Source organism: Lemur catta, chromosome 21, assembly GCF_020740605.2.
Source record: "Lemur catta isolate mLemCat1 chromosome 21, mLemCat1.pri, whole genome shotgun sequence".
Classification (NCBI taxonomy): Eukaryota; Metazoa; Chordata; class Mammalia; order Primates; family Lemuridae; genus Lemur; species Lemur catta.
In genome coordinates, this window is record NC_059148.1 from 24,065,916 (window position 1) to 24,082,301 (window position 16,386).

Sequence of the window (16,386 nt, forward strand, 5' to 3'; positions counted from 1 at the left end):
AAGGACTCAGCTCACGCCTAGTTCTTAGGATGGGCCGTGTTTTGAAAAGACACATCCCTGAGACAGCCCCTTATATTATAAGGAGGCACTAGCTTGGTCTCCTGAGCCAGACTGCTCCTCTCTGAAGACGTCCTCCATTCCCTGAGCATCTAGTGTGCGCCTGCTGTAAACAGCCCTGGGACGCAGGCCCATGGGGTATCTGAGGGCTCTGCCCGTGAGGGCTGTGAGATCTGAAGCTGGGGGTGGGGGCAGGGAGGGAGAGACCCAGGCAGAGGCACCAGCAGCTTGGGGTGCCCAGAACCCTGCAGGGCTCAGTCCATGTGTCACTGGTGTCCCCCAGCAGCGCAGGACAGCAGGCCACTGAGTCTGAAGCTGGCGGGTGCCTCGATCCGCCCTGGAATCCCACCCTCCACGCTCTGCCCCCCGCCCCCAGCAATTGGAGTCAGTTCTGGCACCGGTTTAGCAGAGGGAAGCCCTTATGCAAGGGGAGCAGCAAACTCGGGGGCCTCCAGGGCAGGAGAAAAGCACCTCATATGCAAGGCGTCCTGGGGGCAGCGAGTGCATAGTCACCTGCTGCTGGGAAGCGGACAGGCCCAGTGGGGCCAGGTCTGCCACACTCGATACAGGCTTCGAGAGAAACTAGACATGCTGATTCTCGTGTCACATCTCCCTGTTTGTAAACATCAGTAACTGAGGGTTTTTTCACAGTATGTCAGCGAATTCAGATGCTCTGCAGCGAGCCCACAGTGGAAGGCCCCGCTCCGTCCCCTTTGGTCACCTCTTGATGCTGGTGTCCCGGTTCCCCAGGAAGCAGCCCCTGAGATGCGGATTTGGGCACCCAGCACATTACCTGGGCGGCGGTCCAGGCAGGGAGCCAGTCCAGGGGACCGGAGTGGGCAGATCCCACTGTGGGCAGCTGGGGCTCGAGCCCGCTGGGGCCCCCTGAGAGCTGCGGGGCGTGCACCGCAGAACTGTCCCCCCTGGCAGGGACAAGGAACCTGGGACGTGTATCCACCAGCTCCCCGTTCACCCCACTGATGGAGGGTTGCTCCTGGGGGCCTGACTCCCTGGCATGTCCAGCCTGCCCCGTGCCAGGGCCGTGAGACATCCTTGGCGCTCGAGGTGGGGCGCTGACGGCAGCTGGCATTGCTGTCCCTGTGCTACAGAGGAGGGAAGCGGCCTGCCCCCATGCTCTCAGCGACAGATTCCATTAATAGCGGTAAGAATGGCTAGCCTATATCGAGTGCTTGCTGTGTGCCGGCCGCTGTGGTGAGGGCCTTAACACATGCTCACTCTTTTAATACTCTTAAGCACCCTAGGCAGTGGGCGTAGTAAATTTCATTGCCATTCCGCAGCTGCAGAAACTGAGCCCAGAGAGGTGAAGCAACCTACCTGAGGTTGCCCAGCCAGGAGCAGCAGGGTTTGGTCCTGGCAGCCGGGCTCCGCCCTGCACCCTGCGCCCTGTGCCACACAGCTCCACCCCGAACCCAGCCTTGAGCTTCGTGGCCCGGTTCTCTCCCGCTCCCTGGCTGTTCACGCCTCCCTCTTCTCAGGGCCCCGTTCAGAAGTCCCTTCTCCCCCATCAGCCACGTGCTTCTCCCCGGCTGGCCTTTCCTCAACGTTCTGCCTCCGGAACAAAACCCCGTGAAGCGCTTTCTCTTGTCCTCCCATCGTCAGCCCCCGCCCCCCGCCCGCGCCTTTCTCTCTGCCTGCCTGTGCCTTCCACGGGGCCGCCAGCGCCAGCCAGGGAAGGGAGAGACGCAGGCTGGCATTCTGTCAAGGAATTAATTGAAAAATAAAATCATTAGGTGGGAACTCCAGAAATGCAAAAATGGTGGTTGGAGGTTGGGGGGGGGGATGGGGCAGGACTGGGGGGTTGTTGGGGGACGGCTGAGCTTTTTGTCAAGTTAATTTCTCGGGTATTGATGTTTGGTGACATTCACTTGTTGTTTATCTTCGGGTGCAGCTGTAATACTGAAAGAAAATGCACAGCTTGTTTCGTTTATTTATTTTACACCTTTCTCCGGTTCTGCATTATGTTTGTTTGGTGAAAACCCACTGAGGCTTTTGATGTCGGGGAAGTGGGATTTCAGCAGCTGTTCCCTGCAAGCAGGGTTCTCCGCTGGAAGCAGGGCCGGCGGGGGGTGCCGGTGTCGAGTGGTGGGAAGTCGGGGCCTGGCGCGTCCTCAGGGGGACCAGTCGGGGGGCCCAGCCTGAACCCTGGCCGTGGACCTGAGCCAGCTGCACCAGGCCGGGGAGCACTGTCCTGGGCCCTGAGTTGGGGGCCCTTAGGTGTCCCCCATCCGTGCACTTGTCAGTCTTCACAGCTGCCCCCCTGAGATGGCTCCTGTTTTTCTTAACCCCCACTGTGCAGACAGGAAACTGAGGCTCAGAGAGCTGAAGTGACTTGCCCAAGGTCACACAGCACAGGGTTAGCCGCCACCAACACGCCTTCCATGTCCCCAGCTCCACAGTGAGTCAGTGGGTGTCCCTGTGCCTGTGTCCCAACTACGAACTGAGCAGGCAGGTGATCATGCCTCCTTGGCCTAGAGGAACCAAACCGTTTCACTCATTTACCTCACAGCTCTTTACCGATCACCTGTCACAGACCAGCCTTCCCATGGACGAGAGTCCCTGCCCTGTTGGCAAAGAGACACGAAACCAACGCCTTCCGTGTTAGTAGTAGTGACACAGATGTTGGTCCCAGCACGGTCGACTGAGCCCTAGCCAGGGCCCAGGCATTGCTCTTTCTACTCGTGGCGGCCTCAGCACAACCCCTCATATCCCTGTTTTACAGAGAAGGAAACTGAGGCACGACCATCTGTTGCCTTCTCCATTTCCCCTGCTGGACCAGCATGCCCTGGACCGGGCAGAGCCTGTCTCGGTCCCCACGGTGTCTGGCCCAGAGCTCCACACGTCTCTGTCATGTGCAAGAACGGGGACACGAATGAAGGCTGGGAGGGATGCTTTGGGCCTCCTCTCGGCTTCTGTTGGTCCTTCAGCAGTTCACACCCCTTGACCCCCGATTTCCCCTGTCGTTCATTCAGTCAGTCACTGCGCGTCTGCTGTGTGCCAGGCGCTATTGTGGCCGTGGGGAGTAGCAGTGGATGACACAGACAAGAGCCTGCCCTCCTGGCACTGGCATTGCAGGGAGGGAGACAGCAAAGTGAAACCGTGAAACAGGGCCAGGCTCGTGCTCACGCCTGCAGTATCAGCACTCCGGGAGGCCGAGGTGGGAGGATCGCTTGAGGCCAGGAGTTAGAGACCAGCCTGGGCAAAGGCCCTGAGGTGGGTGCGATGGGTGCCAGGAACGGGGACAGGGAGGGAGACTTGGACAGGCAACCGGGCCTCAGCTGGTCCCCAGGTGAGATGGCGCCGATGGAGGGTTTGGGCACAGGAGCCACGTGTTCCGACGGAGAGTTTCACAAGGTCCCTCTGACTGCCACTCGAGACCAGCCTCTGGCGGGGGGACAGAGGAAGCCAGACAGGGTGGCAGCGGCCCAGGGGACAGCAGCAGGAGAAAAAGTGCTCTGAGTCTGGATCTGCTTTAAAGGTTGAGCTGACACGAAGGAAGGGGATGCAACTCGCCCCCCTGCCAGTGTCTCAGAGTTGGTTCACGCTGCCACCACTGCCGGCCACCCCTTGGATGCCAGGCCAGCCCTGCCGGGGAGAGCAGGGACCCTACCCCAGGAGCGAGCTGCCCCGCTGCCGCCCCACGCGAGCAGATGGGAGGGGGCGTCGGTGACAGGCCCACAGGCCCTATTTTGTTGCACTTCTATTTCCCAGCTCCTATTACCTGCCCACGAATTCAATTTCCAGAGGCCATTGTGTACCTCTAGAGCCTGGTGATTATAAGGAAACCAGAGCGTCGAGGAGGGAGTGAGGAGGGAAAGGAAGCCGGCGTCTGAGCCTGGGGCTGCCGGCCCCGCACCCCAGCCCACCCTGTCCCCCTCTCCCTTTTCATGATTAACAATGATGGGTACAGCTGCCAGGCCTTGAGCCTCCCAGGCGGGGGGGCAGGTGCCTCCCCACCTCCCCCTCCATCGGCTCCCTTCGCTCATTCCCCATTCGGGGGCATTTCCCGAGCACCCTCTGGGTGCCAGGCAGTGTGCTAAGGCCAGGGACGCAGCAGTGAGCGGGACAATGTCCCAGACAAAGAAATGCCGGCTGCAGCGTCAGCAGTGAGAAGCTCTATGACGCAGAGCAGGGGTGGGGGCACCAGAGCTGGGGACCGAGGGGGATCGGGCACTGTAGGTGAGAAGGTTTGGGGAGGGGGGCGTTGGGCCAGCTCCAGTGATGCCTCCAGGGGACTTGGGGGTGATGGGACCTGACACACGTTTTACAGGAGTCCCCAGGGGAGCAGGGGGTCCATTGAGGAGGTGAGAGGGGCTTGGATCAGGGCACAGCCGTGGAGATGAGAAGGGGTCAGTGTCCAAACTAATTTGGGAGGGATGAGATGAAGAAATAGGCCCAGAGAGGGAAAATCACTTGCTCGAGACCACCCGGAAGGGACCGGAGAGTTGTCATCTCTGGGCCAGGCGCTGTGCGGGCCCTGGGGAAAGACGCTGCAGGGAACTCCCAGCCCATGGGGAGATGGGGGCCCAGGGCCACGGGGTGGCTTGTTCCACCCGGAGGGCTTCTCGCAGAAGGAAGTATTTGAGCCATGGAAGGGGAGGGCATTTGGACAGCTGCCTTATGCCGTCCCTGTATAAATCAAGCCTTACCTGTGAGGGGCTGCATGTTGGTGAGTGGCTAGACTAGCCCCATGCCCTTCCCGAAGAGCCCCGGGGGACCAGCACGTCTTCTCCTGCCACCACTGGTCTCCCTGGCAGCCTCTGGTCAGCGCTGGGGACTTCCATGAAAAGTGGAAAGACCGCGGGCTTAGGTGTGATTTGGGTTTGAATCCTGGCTCCAACCACTTCCTAGCTGGGTGATCTTAGACCTACCTGTCTGTGACTCAGTTCCCCCAACCGTAGGAAGCAGTGGAGTCCCTCGAGAGAAGTAGAGCTGTGGCACATAGTAGGCATTCAGTGAATAGTGTTTGTGGCTCGCAATGTGTGTATGTTGCTGAGCCCACCAGGCCCTCTCATGCTTCCACGCTTTTCTTCATGCTGTGCGTCTGAATCCCCTCTCCTCACAGAAAACTCCTCTGCATTCTCCAAAGCCCAAGTCAAATAGCCCCTCCTCTCCAAAGCCACCTCTAATTGCTCTTCCTTCTGTGCGTCTCCGGGAATCCTTGAGTTCTGTGTGTGTTCTAGTCACCAGCCACCATTTATTGAGCACCTTCTGTATGCCAGCCACTTACTACAGCATGAGAGTCTGTGGCCTCCAAGCTAACGGGACCAGCTCCCAGTTGTTTCCCCAGCTATTGCCCCCTGCGTGGCTCAGCTCCCCCCAAGCCAACCTCTGACCTGCCAGGAGCAGGCAGCTTAGAGCGGAGCCCCCCTTTTCTAAAGGGAATCCTTCCCTCTGCGGGGAGGAGGACGGGGAGGGCGGCCGGGAAGCAGAGGAGTCTCTGGGGTGCGAGAGAGGCAGCGCCCCATGGTGAAGCTGGAGACTAACCCCAGTATTCCTCTCTCCTCCTGCTCTTCCTCCTCTTCCTCTTCTGTCCTCCATTCCTCCCTTCTTGCTGCTCCTGTCCCTTCTCTGTCCCCCTCCCGCCCCGTCCCTCCCCTCCATCCTCATTTCCCTCTGTCCCTGCACCCCCGTTCTCTCCTCCCTGCCTCCCTCCCTCCCTGTCATTCCCCTCTCCTGCCTCCCAACCCTCTCTGCTGTTCTTTTCTCCTCTCGTGCCATCTGGGCTCCCACAGAGCCCCCGAAGAAGAAGCGGTCTGTGGTGTTGGACGAGATCCTGGAGCAGCTGGAAGACAGTGAAAACGACAGCGAGGAGCAAACCCTTCAGCTGTGAGCTGGCACCGAGAGGGTACGTGGCTCCGGGGCCCTGGGGACCGGGGCAGCCGCTCCGGCTTCTGCGCTCCCCACCATGTGGGCCGGGCCGGGCAGGGGGCAGCAGGCAGCCCTGCCCTCCCCGGGTCCAAGGTCAGAGGGACAACGGTGCCCAGGCACCTTGGGCTCCAGACACCTCCCCGGGGGCCGTCCCCGTAGACAGTGACTGCCCTCCTGCCCTGCCGGGCACAGAAGGGCTCCGAGGGGGCGGGCAGGTTGCAGCCACAGTGGGACATCTTCAGGGCAGTGAGGACTGGCCCACCGCAAGCGACTGTGTGTCCCTCCTGCATGAGTTCCCCAACGTGCTCCTCTCCCCAGCAGCCCTGAGAGCTGCACAGGGCCCCCCATCTGCTTATAGGAAGGTTGGGGCAGAGAGACTCGAGGACCCTTGTTCCCCCTGCCCCACCCCGGGGGCAGTGTGCATCAGCATGGCATCAGCCGGCTCTCTGGAGGTGGCCATCTGGGCGTGAAACCACACTCCACACAGCTCACGCCGGGAGACCTGGCCCGGTCACCTGACCTCCCTGGGCCCAGCCTCCTCGTCGGCAACTGGTTCCTACGTCATAAGGTTTTAGTGAGAAACAAACTCGGTGCTGAACGCGGAGGGAGGCCTCTGTTCCTGCTCTCCCTCCAGAGCCGCCGAGCCGGATTCCCACCTGCACCTGCCCAGGGCACTGTTTGCAGCCAGGACTCGGCCTCGTCCTGCCCCGTCCTCTCCCCTCGGAACCACGAGCCCTGGTTTAGCCATCCAGGGACGCCTCCGACAGCTCACGAAGAAGCCTCGAGCACCGAGGTCGCTTGTTGAGCTGAGCCATGTCCCTGCGGCCGGGGCCCGCGAGACGCATCGAGGGCCTGAGCCCTGGCGAGCAGAGCAGCGTCCCACGGGCGGCCTCCCCCGCCGAGCGCTGCGCCAGCACCAGCCCGAGGGCAGGATGCGGAGCGGAAAGAGCAGAACCGAGCGCATCTGACCTTGATCTGAATCTGGGTGTGGCCGTTGCCAGCTGTGCGACCTCCTCGGAGCCCCGGTTTTCCTTTCTATGAAATGGGGGTGACAGTCGTGCCTACCTCACATAGACAGTGCTGGCATCGAGTGAGTCGATCCAAGTAAAGCTTGGAAGAGCCTCATCAGCTCTTTTGTTTACTCCGTGCGGGATCTTCGGGTGGGACCCCGAGTGAGAGTCCGGGAGTCTCCTGACTTCGTGCCTGGGCCCTGGTGTGTGCGTTTTCCAGGCACGAGGTTCCAGTCTTCATCCAGTTTTCACAGTGGCTTGGAACCCACGCAGGGCTCCGAGGTGCTGGCAGCCCCTGGGGGCTGTGTGTGCCCCTGGTGTCTGTAGGGCCGGCACTTCCCTAGCAACCCTGGGGGGGCCCTGAGGATTCATGGAAATGAAGGACAAAACCCAGAGTGGCTTGTTCTCCAGCTTCTGCAGTGGGATATCCCACAGCTGTCACATTGATCACAGCCTTCTGGGGGCGGGGGCTAGACACTAAGGTCGATGTTAAACCACACCCGGGCCAGACCCTCAGGTGACCAGGCTCCCAAGTCACCATGTGTCTTGGGGAATGACAGGGCCTGGGACCCACCCCTTTCCTTCCCCCTGCTCATCCTGTTTAGGGACACACGGCTCCTTCTGGTTGAACCTCTGGTCTAGACAGTGTGCGCCCCCATTGCCACACCACCAGGGCCGGGGGTGTGGCCTGGTGGTCACCAAAAATAGGCTGTGGGCCTGTGGACCTGGTACAGAAGGCAGGCGTCACTGGCACCAAGCTAACTGATCAGCATGATGCTGCTAGAGCCTCCCCCAGAGCAGGATTTGGCGGCGGCCGTGGCTTGGGGTCAGAGCAGTTGGGCAGGTGACTTGACCTTCTCAGTCCTCAGTCTCCTTGTTTTAAATGGGACGACACAGATAACAAACAGAAGCGTCGTGAGGCCCAGAGAGCTCCAGGCACCTGCTCCAGGTCGCGCAGTGGGGGGGGGTGAGTCAGATCCAGCTGCCCTTGGAGACCTGGTCTTACCCTTCGTGCTTCCCTGCCCACCTTGTGTCCAGAGGAAGAGGAGGGGGGCCTTCCAGCCACTCGCCCGGCCCCGAGTCCCTCCCTGCCCTGCCCTGGGCGCTCACTGACCAGAAGGGGCCGACCTGTGCACTGACGGGAGCGCTTGGCTTCACCCCCACAGAGATCTCGTGCCTAGTCATCCACCTCCGTGCCGCACCCACCAGACTCCACCCTCATCCCGTCTTCCGCGCTTGCCCCAGGAGCAGCCCTTCTCCACGTGCAGCCAGTGTGTACGTGGCTGGACCCACGGACTGGATCGTGTCAGTGCACAGTTCCAAACCCTTCCTGGCCTTCCCACCTGTCCCCACACTCCTCCCAGCAGGCCCTACCCCAGGGCCTTTGCACTTTCTCCTCCCCTGCCTGTGATACCCTTCACGCACTCGTCTCCTGTTTGGCTCCCTTTTTTCCTTAGTTTAAATTCCGCCTCCTCGCTGCGAGGAGACAGTCCCCTGACCCGTTCATCTGTAGGAGCCGCACTCAGCTCCGCTCCCACGCCCGGCCCCGGCCCCCCGTGGCCTGCCAGTCACGGCACTTAGCACAGGAGACGGCCTGGAGTTTGGGCAAGGGTCGCAGTGACCCAGAGCCCTTCTCCCCTTGAAAATAATCGCTTTAAACAGGAACTATAGAAGCTATTATAATTTTTATCATAATTATTGTGATTATTCTGGGATGCAGGAGAGTCCAGCGAGGTAACAATGAACAAAGCAGGGAAAGTAGGTAGCCCGGCCCAGAGGCTGCGTCTGTTCTTCCTCTGGAGAAGAGGGCGGGTGGCACTGTTTGCGAACCACCTTCGTTTGGGCCTTTGAACCAAGGCAGCAGGGGCTGCGTACGCTGTTGTCACCGGGAGTGGGGCACGGAGGAGCTTTCTGGAAGGCGCTTCAGTTGAGTTTGAAGGGGCAATGGGGCACCAGTGGCCCCAGACACCCAGATGATCTAGGAGAGAAACGGCAGAATGAACCTGGGAGGTGGCGGGAGGAGGCAGTGCCACTCCAGGGCTGGGCCAGGAGCCTCCTGACCCGTGCAGGGACTGGGCCGGGGGCACAAGACGGGACCTTAATGTGGGACGGGGTGAGTGACAGTGAGGCGAGGGGCGCAGCAGGCACAGGCCCCAATTCCGAAGGCCTGGGTTGGATCTCTAGGGCCTCAGCACCTCTGAGCCTTGTGTTCCGCATCTTTCAAATGGGCACAGTGGATTTGTTAAAGAATAAATAGAAGACCGTGGATAGAAAGCACGTAGCAGGCTGTGTCCTGCCTAGTGAATGCTAAGGAAGTGATAGTTGTCATCGGCGTCATGAACATCACTGTTCAACAAGAGGGCAAGTTCATGGGCTGTGCCCAGCGTGTGTCAGGCCCGGGGGTGGGTCGTGTTGGGGACCCGCGTATGCAGGAAGGAGCCTGAAGCAGGGCCCCCCTGCCCGCCAGCCCCAGAGCAGCAGACCAGGCGCCTGGTCATTCCTTGCACGGAGCCAAAGCCCAGCCCCACGTGGGCCGGTGGTTGTTGGGGAACAGGTGAGCCCTCGCCAGGGAGTGGCTGCCGTGTTGTTGGACAGAAACCCGGGTGGCTCCACGTGGGCACTCCTTGCTGGGCGCACACGGGCTCTGTCTCCCGGCCGTAAGACCCAGGCGTCAGGCGGAAGACAGCTTCCAGCGGCCTTTATCCGTGTGGCTTTCCCCCTCTCCTTTTACCGCCTTCTTGGTCCTTTTTGTCTTTTGTGGCGGGCCCGTCTCTCGCAGCGCCCGGGAAAGGATTAGTGTGAGCGGAGCACGCAGGCTTTGGTGAACACAGCCGAGCTTGGTTTCAACATCTAATTCAATTTGTTCTGCCGAGATTGAAATATGAAATGGTTGCCAGTCAAACGTTCAAAGGACGGGGAAGGGAGAGTGAGCGCCTGCTGAAATTTAAATTTTAATGAAAATGACTTTAACCCTTTGGTGCGCCTCGCCGAAATGGAACACATTCTCCCGTCCTGCGACAAAAGCCTCTTGGGTTATATCTTCCCCTCGCTTCTCTCTTGCTGAGCCGCACTAATAATATGTAATCATTTTTTCCAGCAGTATTAATAGTAAAAGATTAATAGAATACTTGCTTAATAATAACGTATTCGCCCATGCTGCCTGGGATGTGGAAATACGCACCTTCCGTAGACGACTGTCCCAAGCCCTGTCCTGGGCAAACCCAGGCGCCCCGTTCGATGCGCTCATGACATCGAACGCCCCCTTAGCTCCTGGGAACAGTCGCCTGTGCTGTTATTTCATGTCTGTCCTCTCTCTGGGCCACAGGCCCCAGCAGGGCAGGGCCCATGCCTGCCTGTTTCGTGCACACCGCGTCGTATAGTAGGTGCTCAGTAAATACTTGCCAAAGGAATGAACAGCCCCCCTCTCTCCTTCCAGCAACTGCGGGAGGTAAGTTTGTGGGATATACAGAAATGGAGCCTCAGAGAGGTGGGTGAATTCCCAGGATAGCACTGCGCAGAGGCAGGCCCCTCCCTGCTGCCTGGCACTCTCAGGCCTCCCCGGAGCAGCAGGGGCCGCTCCCACGTGCAGGGCCGTCATTGTGCACCCTGCGCTCTCGGCCCTGTGCCCGGGGCTGAGCTGCTGTCCCCGCTTTGCAGCCCAGGAGTCAGGGGCAGGAGCGAAGGCCCAGCATGTGCCTGACTCGAGCTCTCTTGAGGTGGCCTGGATGAAGCGCTCTCTCTTCTTACCCCATGAGGCTCTTCCTGTTCAGCCCCTGCTTGCCACGGAACTCCCAATGTGCTTCTTGTTTGGTTTGCAAATATTGTCAAATGCCATCAGTCCCAGGCCAATTGGGTGAGTGTGGCGGTTCACTATGGCTGTGGGCGGTGCCAGGCACGGCCCAGGCACGATAGAGTTCCAGGTACATAGTGCGAGGTGGCGGGGGGCAGCCCTGAGACTCACTGGGGGACAGTTGGCTTCCAAGGACTGAGCCCTCGGCCTCAGCCCCCAGGGAAGAGGTTTAAACCTGAAACCCCTGCCTGCCGTTCACGCAGGAGTGAACACGAGACAACACTCCTGGCCCCCAGGATCCGACGGTCGAATGTGGGGAGACCCGGACACGAGTGGGCAGACGGCCTCTTCTCTAGCACCGCCCAGGCTCCTGCCACCTGCTGCATAAGCCCTGAGCTCTGCCAGTTCCATCCTGTGTTAGTTATGTCTTGCCGCAGTAACACGGCTTAATGAACAATCGCAAGACTCAGTGGCTTAAAACATTTGAGTGTTTATTTACCTCCGGAATCTATAGGTAGGGTGAGCAGGCCTCGTCTCAGCTTGGTCATTCACGCCTCTGCTTTCAGCTGCAGGTTACGGAGGTGGCTTTGCAGACCTTGGCTGGGCTCTCCCACGTCTCCGCGCTGTCTCATCCCCGGCTGGCCAGCCCAGGCCTCTTCTCATGGGAAGGCAGAGGAGCAGGAGAGGAAGAGTTTGTTCAAAGCCTTTTGTGCCAAGTTTGCTACTGCCCCATTGGCCAAAGCAAGTCACGTGGTAGACCCCAAAGTCAGCATTGGGGGGGTCCATCAGAAGGCTTGGAGATGGGGGTAGCAGGTGAAAACGGGGGCTGTGAACACACATACCTCTGAAACATATCTTGCATCCATCCCCCTCCTTGGGCACCGCCTTAGCACCAGCCCCCATCTGTCACCTGGGTTATGGGGACAGCCCCTCTCCCCTTTCCTCTCCGCTCTCCGCTCTCCCCCAGGTACCACCTGCTCATCCTTTGGGTCTAGACACCACTTCCTCTGAGCAGTCTCCACTGGCCACCCAAGACTCAGGTGCCCTCCTCTGGGCCTCGCATGTAGAGTTCTTCCCTCACTGCACGGTAGAGTCACCCAGGTGTGGCTCTTTGAGGACAGGGCCCGTGTCGTGCTCACAGCAGCACCCACAAGCAGGAGGCCCCCAGTACGTATTTGCTGGCCTCCAGCTAGCCCCGAGGCTGGCCCCTCTAGAAACAGGACATTCGGAGACTTGTCATTGCCCAAACCGGGAACATTCTGGCCAGGAGGTGAGCTCAGCCTCCCCTGCGGTTGTCTTTCGACCTCAGGAGCATTTGCGCTGCCAAGGGACCCAGATGGCACTCCTCAAGCCCCATGGGTAAGCGGGCCCTCGAGTTAATTCCCTCCTGCCAGAAGGGTCTGTGCTCTGTCTTTCTTCCTCACTGCGGCCCATCCTGCTTGGTTGTCACAGCCAGGTGGGCGCCCCAACCACCCAGAGGTCACTGGCAGGGTCCCTGTGGCTGGACACCCTGCAGTCCCAGTTGGCCAGCTCGGCCAGCCCCACCCCTCCCCGCCAGGGCCCTGCACCCTCAGGCTCCCACTCAGACTGGCCTCGGATTGGAAATGGTGCTGATCCGGGTCTCACAGGTGCCCCCAGGCTCCTTCAATGGCCGGAGCCAGTTCATTCCCCAGACTCAGTCATTTCAAACCCCACGTTCCCCGGGAAACCTTTGAATTTAGAAATCTGAGTTTTGGATTTAGCCTCATTTCTCTGCGTTCTGGTTCCTGTCCAATCCCCCAGGCCTCCCTGCCCTGGCTTTGCAGGCCTAAATCAGGAACGAGCAGCACCACCCTGCCTCCCCACCCGGTTGCCGCGGCCTCGTTTCTTGGGGGAGATGGAAAAGCCAGCCTCTCCTTGTTCCTGCTCAGAGAAGCCCAGATTTTAACCTCCCCGTGTCTGAAAAGCAGCCCCGATTCTTCAGTCTGTCTCCTGTGCAGTTAGGCGGGTGGTCTGCTTAGAACAGTGTCCGCGGATCTGTCCCCTCGCCCTCCACACCCTCCACCCGCTGTGGCAGTTAAGCAGTTTCAGAATGAACTGGGAATGGGAAGGGGGGGCCGTCGGCGTTTGCATATTCCAAGCCGACTGTATTTACTTTTCTTGCATCTTGCCTGGGAGTCTCGGCTTCTGGAGAGAAACCCCCTGGACCCTCAAGATGAGATTAGGGTGCATCCAAGAAGTCCAAGCCCTTGGGGGCGAGATCAGCCTCCTCCCTTTAACCCGGAAGCGCAGGCTTGAGAATCCCCCTGGCCTAGATTCTGCTTCCCGGGTCCCAAATCTCGGCATTTGCTTCCTGTCTGCAAGCAGGGAGGATGAGCCCGCCCCCTTCAGGAGGGGTCTGAGGGCCCCCGCCGAGGTCCTGGTTCATGGGAGACACGTACACTGTTCGTTCCACCGAGATTTGCTAAATGCTGCGTGGGTGGGGAGCCAAAGGTCCAGGCCAGGCCCCCACGGGAGTCACCCCCAAACACCCAGAACCAGAATGGCAAACGGCGGTGCCCGTGCGATGTGTGTGGTGCCGTGTGCATGACAGCGTGAGGGTGGAGCCCTGCGCAGAGGGGGTGATGCTCCGGGAGGCAGCTGAGCAAAGGGAAGAGGAGGCTTAGGAGGGAGGCCTGGGCAGAGGTGCAGTGACAGGAACTGGCAGCCGAGTCCCTGGCTGCCGGCCCCCCTGCACCCTCAGCCCCCAGCCCCTCTTCTGGGTCACCTGCCCCGGCTGCAAAGCCCCACTGGCGCCTCCAGGTCCCAGGGTGGAACGCTGTCAGCCAGGGGCCCCTCCCAGGACGCTGTGCTGTCCCAGTCTGGGGGCCGACGCCACAGTGCAGGGCTGCACGGGTTCCCCTGTCCTCGGCCCAGCCTCCTCCCCAGGCGTTGAGTCACGTGGCAGCTGACTGAGGTTTCAGATGTGTCCGCTCATGAATATCAATCAGGCCTGGTAATTCACAGTAAGTGGGATCCAGATTGGCTAATAAGCAAGGCTTTCACCCCAAACTGGGTCTGGGGAAGGAGGGTGGCAGCGGCGGGCAGCGGGCAGGTGTGGGCACGATGTGACCAGAATTGGAAACCCGATCGCAAAGCTGTAGACAGCAAGGTGGCCCTCGGCGGCTCTCTCGCCCTGCCATGGAGCATGTGCAGCCCGGGGGGGTGTCGTGAGCCCCGGCGAGGGCTGGGGTCTTCCTCGGGGCAGGAGGAGGCAGCTCCTAGCCTCCCGGCGGGGTGGGAACAGCAGCAGCAGCTCAACTCCAGGGGACAGTGGGTGTCCTGCCTCCAGCCACAAAGCCACTCCCCTCGGGGACAGTGGCTGACCCAGAGTAGGGACTTGAGATATTTGGGGGCCCAGTTAGAAGACCCTGCAGCCCTCCAGGCACATCTTTGACAGATTCTCAGGGCTGGGGTCTGAGGACGGAATCCCTCTTTCTTTGCAACCTGAGTTTAAGGTCCCAAGGATTCAATGATCGATTAAATCAGGTGGTCAGTTATCAAATTCTGACCACAGCCCCATGGGTACTGCTGTTTCCCCCCGTTTTACAGTTGAGGAAACTACACAGCTCAGAAGAGGCTGGCGTGGCACTCCTGCCAGGTCCCTCTGACTTCCAACCCCAACGCTGGACGCCAGCTGAAGGTCTGCAAGAGAGAGCTGGTGCATTCGTTCTTTCAGCAGGACACATACTAGCACCTTCCGCGCATGGGGAAGAGAGTGGACACGGCCCCTGTCCCACGGAGCCCACAATCCAGCGATTGTGGCAGACTGAGAATGCCGAGGTCAGGGTGCACCCTGGGCATGAGTGTGTGTCTGTGTGTGCACACGTGTGTGGAAGGGGACGGGAAGCCGTGGACACACGGTTCTGTGGTCGTCGCGAGCGTAGCCTTGGCCTTTAGAAAGCACAAGCCACCACCTTGGCTAGTCCAGACGGCAGCCAGGGAACTCCCCAGCCACACCGGCTGTTTTTCTGATATGGGGCAACATAAAAGGTGGTTTAAAAACCAGCAGCCTTTGTGACCCAGGGAGGCAAGGAGGTTGTCCGCCTTCATCACAGATGGGCCGTGTCGGTGCCGATACCCCCAGCCAGGACATCTGGGACGTGACCAAGAGTCCTGTGCAAAGGGGCTGCTGGGGACAAGGCGTCAGGGCTTCCCCAAGGCCACAGCTGACAGCAGGCTGGGTGTTAGCCAGGGCTGGGCCTGGGAAACGAGACGGCAGCATTTGGACTCAGGTGAGACAGTGCTTTGGGCACGTGGTCAGGCTGGGGTCAGGTCAGGGTGGCTCAGCCTCAGTTTCCCTTCCGTAACATGCAAGCGGCATTTCCCCCACTGGGCCCAAACACGTGGGCAGGCTGTGTTCTGATCCACTCTGGCACATGTGAGGGGCCAGTCCCAGACGGCTTCACCAGTGCTGACCCTGTCCTGAGCCCTCTAGAACGCACTCATCCCTCCGGGACTCCCACCCTTTGAAGCAGATACTCATGTTCTCCCCTTTTCCAGACAAGGAAACGGGGGGCACAGAGAAGTGTCACGATGTGCCCAGGACCGCACAGCTCCCAAGGTTAGAACCCAGGGGGTCAGTTCCCGAGCCGCACGTCTGCCGCGGCGCACCATGACTCTGGGGTGGCCCGTCACGCTGCCTGCAGCACTCGGCTCGTGGGAGTCACCCCAGCAACAGATGAGCTTCAGGAACACGCTCTGGGCATCTTCTCTGGGTCTGAGCAGACGGCGGCCAGGCCCAAGTTGTGGCAGGTGTGAGTCGACGAGGGGAAAGGCTTGATTTGTGAGGAAGCAGGGCGGGCGTGGGTCAGCGTCCTCTCTCCTGATCAAATGTTAGACGCTAAAGGACGCCTCCAGGGGTAGCTGGACCCAAGGCCAAGGGCCCTGCAGCTGAGATCCAGCCCTGCCACTGCCTCTGGGATCCGTGTTCCCCCGTTTCGTCTCTGCAAAGTGAGGGTCCGTTTATTTGGTAAAGGTGTCTTGATTAATCGAGAGTCACCAAAGTGCCAATCCCTGTTCTCGGGGCTGCACATTCAGCAGGGAAGAGAACAGACACAAAGCCTGTGCCCTCCTGATGCTCACAGCAGGCAGAAATGTGACATCAGGCAGAGAGGGCTGGAAGTCCGAGCAAGGTGAGGGCACCAAGGTAGTAGGGGAGCCCCTTCACACGGGGCCCGCACATAGTAAGTGCTCAATAAACAGCAGCCGCTGTGGCGATGCTGTTCACCGTTGCTATTTGCATTCCTCTTCTCCGTCCCATCGATTCTTAAGCAGATGCCGGGTCAGCTCGAAATTTCCCAGCCTTAACTGCAAAGACGGGCGATACTCACGGGCCACGGGGAATAGAGGGGCCAGCTTGCCGCTGCTGCTAATTTTTATTTGCATCTCAAGCAGGCCTCATCGCCGCCGCGATGTGGGGCAGTGCAGTGCAGACTCGGTGGGTACGGCAGGCACCTGGCCCCTAGTCAGAGGGCGTCCGGTGACTCTGAGTCCGAGGCTGGCGGCCGGTGAGGGTTTGCATCGGAGCTCGGGAGGCCCAGCCGCTGCTGCCTCCCATGAAACACTGGGTGGTTTCTCATTTTCCCCTTGAGTGGTTTCACAGCCCAGTTAAACCTGCAG

The 16,386-nt window shown here is 60.0% G+C and overlaps 1 protein-coding gene across 2 annotated transcripts in view; it reads left to right on the forward strand.

Annotated features, from left to right (window-relative positions):
- Positions 1-16,386, forward strand: part of RBM19 (RNA binding motif protein 19) — a 120,897-nt gene that overhangs the window by 101,682 nt on the left and 2,829 nt on the right. For both annotated transcript variants that reach the window (XM_045534751.1, XM_045534752.1), the window contains exon 24: positions 5,811-5,923. In XM_045534751.1, coding sequence (XP_045390707.1) covers positions 5,811-5,908 — 98 coding nt within the window. In that variant the 3' untranslated portion in view covers positions 5,909-5,923. The remainder of the gene's footprint in view (positions 1-5,810; positions 5,924-16,386) is intronic.